Below are 3,156 nucleotides of genomic sequence, written 5' to 3'. Positions count from 1 at the left end.
GTATTGGCTCCATTATCCAGGCAGTTATGAAAATGCATTTTGACTGACCATTTACAGGAAATCTGGAAATTCTTCTGAACTACTTCTCATTTAATCTTTTCAAGATTGCCATTAGTGACAAACTTAATTACCTTGACCCCCTACTTTTAAACATAATTTTTGCACCTGGAGAATATGGAATGTACCAATATATCAGATTCTCTGATCTTCTACCACCTATGTTTGCCACTCCTGTCATTGGTTAGTTAGCATTTTTCTTGGAAACATGGGCTGTGTAGAATAAATGCTTGTTTCAGATTCCTTGAAATTTTGTGGATTTTAGTCAGCAGTCAACATCAAGCCTTGTTTCTTTTAAACCCAGTGTAGCCATTAATAGTAGATGGTGCTGGTATCTCACCCATGTGGTCAAAGGCACGTGTTTCCAGAGGCAGGCCATCTTTGTTGCTATAATTTCGGTTATTCAAGATATCCAAGATGTTCTCATTTAGGGAAACCATGGATGGTTGGTTAAGGCATTGCCTTTCTACGCACTTACTTTGTTACCTACCTTTTGTACAGTGTCTTTCTGCCTACTTTCTTAGCTACTAAATAAATGTATTTTTATGAGTATGTCTTTTTTTTTACATTTTCATAATCCCTATGTTTTGCAGATCAGTGGTGAAGCTCAGGAACTCTTTTCTGTCCGCCACGGTCCAGTTCGAGCTGCACGGATTTTACCAGCTCCACAGATCAGTAAGTACATATTTACATGGTTCATAGTTAAGCATAACCTTTTCTTACAGATCTTTGTCCAAATCATTGCTATACACTGATAAGGAGATTTTTCCATTAATTTTAAACTGTCACCTTCACAATAGCTGTATACACGTGTTACTACTTTTTTCCTCCTAGTCTGTAATCAAGCGTGTTCCAGTTTCATCTCCAGATTTTAGCTTTGATGCTGCTTAGTTTAACAGGATTGTTTCAGAAATTCTGAGTTAACCCCCTGGAAGAGCTTGCTGCAAAATTTAAGCAACTATGCATAAACAAGCAAATCCCTTTAAAAAAAGATACTGTTCAATCTAAGCACAAAAATCTAATTGTAAGCTTCTTTGAAGGCCCAAGATCTGTTGGTATCCTGGCTCGTTTTTAGTTTTGGCAAGGTTTTGCTTGTCCACTTTCCCTGTAACTTCAACCAGGGAAGCTCTTCTGTACAGCTTGGAAGCTTCTGTACAGGATGGAAAGAATGTACTTCTAGTATGACCAAGGGTTTTTTTGGTTTATGCTGGATTACAAATGTTAGTAGAACATTATGAATGAATTATTAAGGTCAAACAATATAGCCTAAAATCTAATTGTTTAAATAATTACAAAAATAATAAATAATAATAATACTGAGTATTTCAAAGAAAGTAAACAGAGAAAGTTGAAGGTTTACTGGGCAAATTTTATATTATCTCAGTGATTTCCTGAGCAGAGGAATCTACAAAGTAGGCGTGTGTGTGTTTTTGTTAATTCTGTGATAGGTTAAAGTAACTTCTTCAAAGCAAAACACTCACAAGTGTGTTGTGTCTTTTATTCTGTTTATGGGAACACTGCATAATTCCTGGTGATTTTTTGGTTTTGCTACTATGTGTGTCGTGAAGTAATGGATGTCTATGCCTCTTCCTGTCCCAAAGGAAATAAGAGCAAAAAAAAAAAGTGTAAATGAAAATTAAGTAAATAAGTTAAGAACCTTTAAGTTCTGGTTGGTTCTGATAGTAGGATTGTCCTTTCTGATTCTTTGATCTAGTAAGTTGCACTGCTTACAAACTTCAACAGTCTCTAAATTGCCTATTTTTAGTATCTGACAATGATAGTTGTTACATTAGAAAACTATTCAAATTAGCTCATATTAAATTAAGCCAAACCTTTTAAAAACATGTTTTGGTCTCTTTTTACATGGCTTGGTTTAAATAAATCTTTGATTAAAAGTACATGAATGTATCATTGACCAGTATCTGGAATCAGATAAAAGTAAAGCTGTAATAAGAGGCCTTAGATAACTAACACATGAGCTTTAATGATTCTGAACGAAATAAAAGGAATTTGTAAAGGAGAAGCTGATTACCATCAGTAAGCTCAAACACTATTTTACTGTAAAGCTGTAAAAAGGGAATTATTGAAAATGGGACTCTCTTGGTGGATGGATCTGGCACATTGCTAGAAACAGATCTTAGTTTGTGATAAGCAGCTCATTCCCAGGTGTGAAAGGAACGCTCATGGTTTCAACTTAGTGGCTTTACAGTAGCAGAACTTAATAGTTTGTCAACTATTTTGTTAGTATTATAGGCCTTTGATGTCAGATTCTTTGCTGCTTCGTGGCATAATAAAACATTGTTTCAGGAGAGTTACTTCATACAGGCTTATTTCACGAAGGCTTATTGCAAAAGCAGACCTCCTCAGATCTGATTGAGCAGGTTGTAAGTGGTCCTAGTAGCAGGAACGGGGTGCAGTATCTGGAGCTGGCCTTGCTCGCTGCCAGCTGGGATCCGGTGAGGTTTGTTAGTTCAGGCTCTGTGCCATGCTAGAGCAGTTAAACGGCTCCTGGAGCTGCTCTGACCTGGCAGCTACACTGAATGTTCGTTCAGGGTTTTGTCTGAGCTGACAGACCAGGCAAGGCCTGACCTGGCCCAGCACTGCAGCGCTTTGATGTCTCTGTGTCCATGGCATGGTTGGTCTGCAGCCTGGATGAGATGTCCTTGAAGAAAGGAGTCATTTCTGTAAATAATACTGAAAAATGGCGACACGGGGCCAGAGCATATCTACTGTTTCCTTCAACAGTAGATGTGGCTTTGATTTCCCCTTTTTCCAATTTGCAACATAAATGGCCTTTTTGGAGACTGAAGGTTTACACTGTGACCAAATTTTGGGCTTAAGAGAGGATATAAAGTTCGTAGCTCATGTTCGGAATATGAGAACATCTCTGTCTAGATGCTGTCGGTCTTGGAAATAAGAATATGAAGTCCTGTCACTTTCTGTGCCACATGCTGCATTATCTGCCGAGCCGTCTGGTTGGCATGGCCTTTTAACTCGCCGAGCTCTTCTTCCCTTTCAAATCTCTATGCTGTGATTGAGTTTAGTACTTATGTGTACACAGGTGCCCGGTTTGCTGGGCTCGGGATTTCTGTCTCTTCC

At 38.3% G+C, this 3,156-nt stretch overlaps 1 protein-coding gene across 1 annotated transcript in view; it reads left to right on the top strand.

Moving 5' to 3' along the window:
- Positions 1-650: 650 nt before the first annotated feature.
- Positions 651-3,156, top strand: part of LOC104512117 (breast carcinoma-amplified sequence 3) — a gene marked incomplete at both ends in the record, with an annotated part of 102,026 nt that continues 99,520 nt past the window's right edge. Inside the window, one exon of the mRNA XM_010154971.1 lies at positions 651-732. Coding sequence (XP_010153273.1) covers positions 651-732 — 82 coding nt within the window. The remainder of the gene's footprint in view (positions 733-3,156) is intronic.

The sequence above is a fragment of the Eurypyga helias genome, unplaced genomic scaffold, assembly GCF_000690775.1.
Source record: "Eurypyga helias isolate BGI_N326 unplaced genomic scaffold, ASM69077v1 scaffold28187, whole genome shotgun sequence".
In the NCBI taxonomy this organism is placed as follows: Eukaryota; Metazoa; Chordata; class Aves; order Eurypygiformes; family Eurypygidae; genus Eurypyga; species Eurypyga helias.
This window is presented reverse-complemented; position numbering and strand designations above follow the sequence as displayed.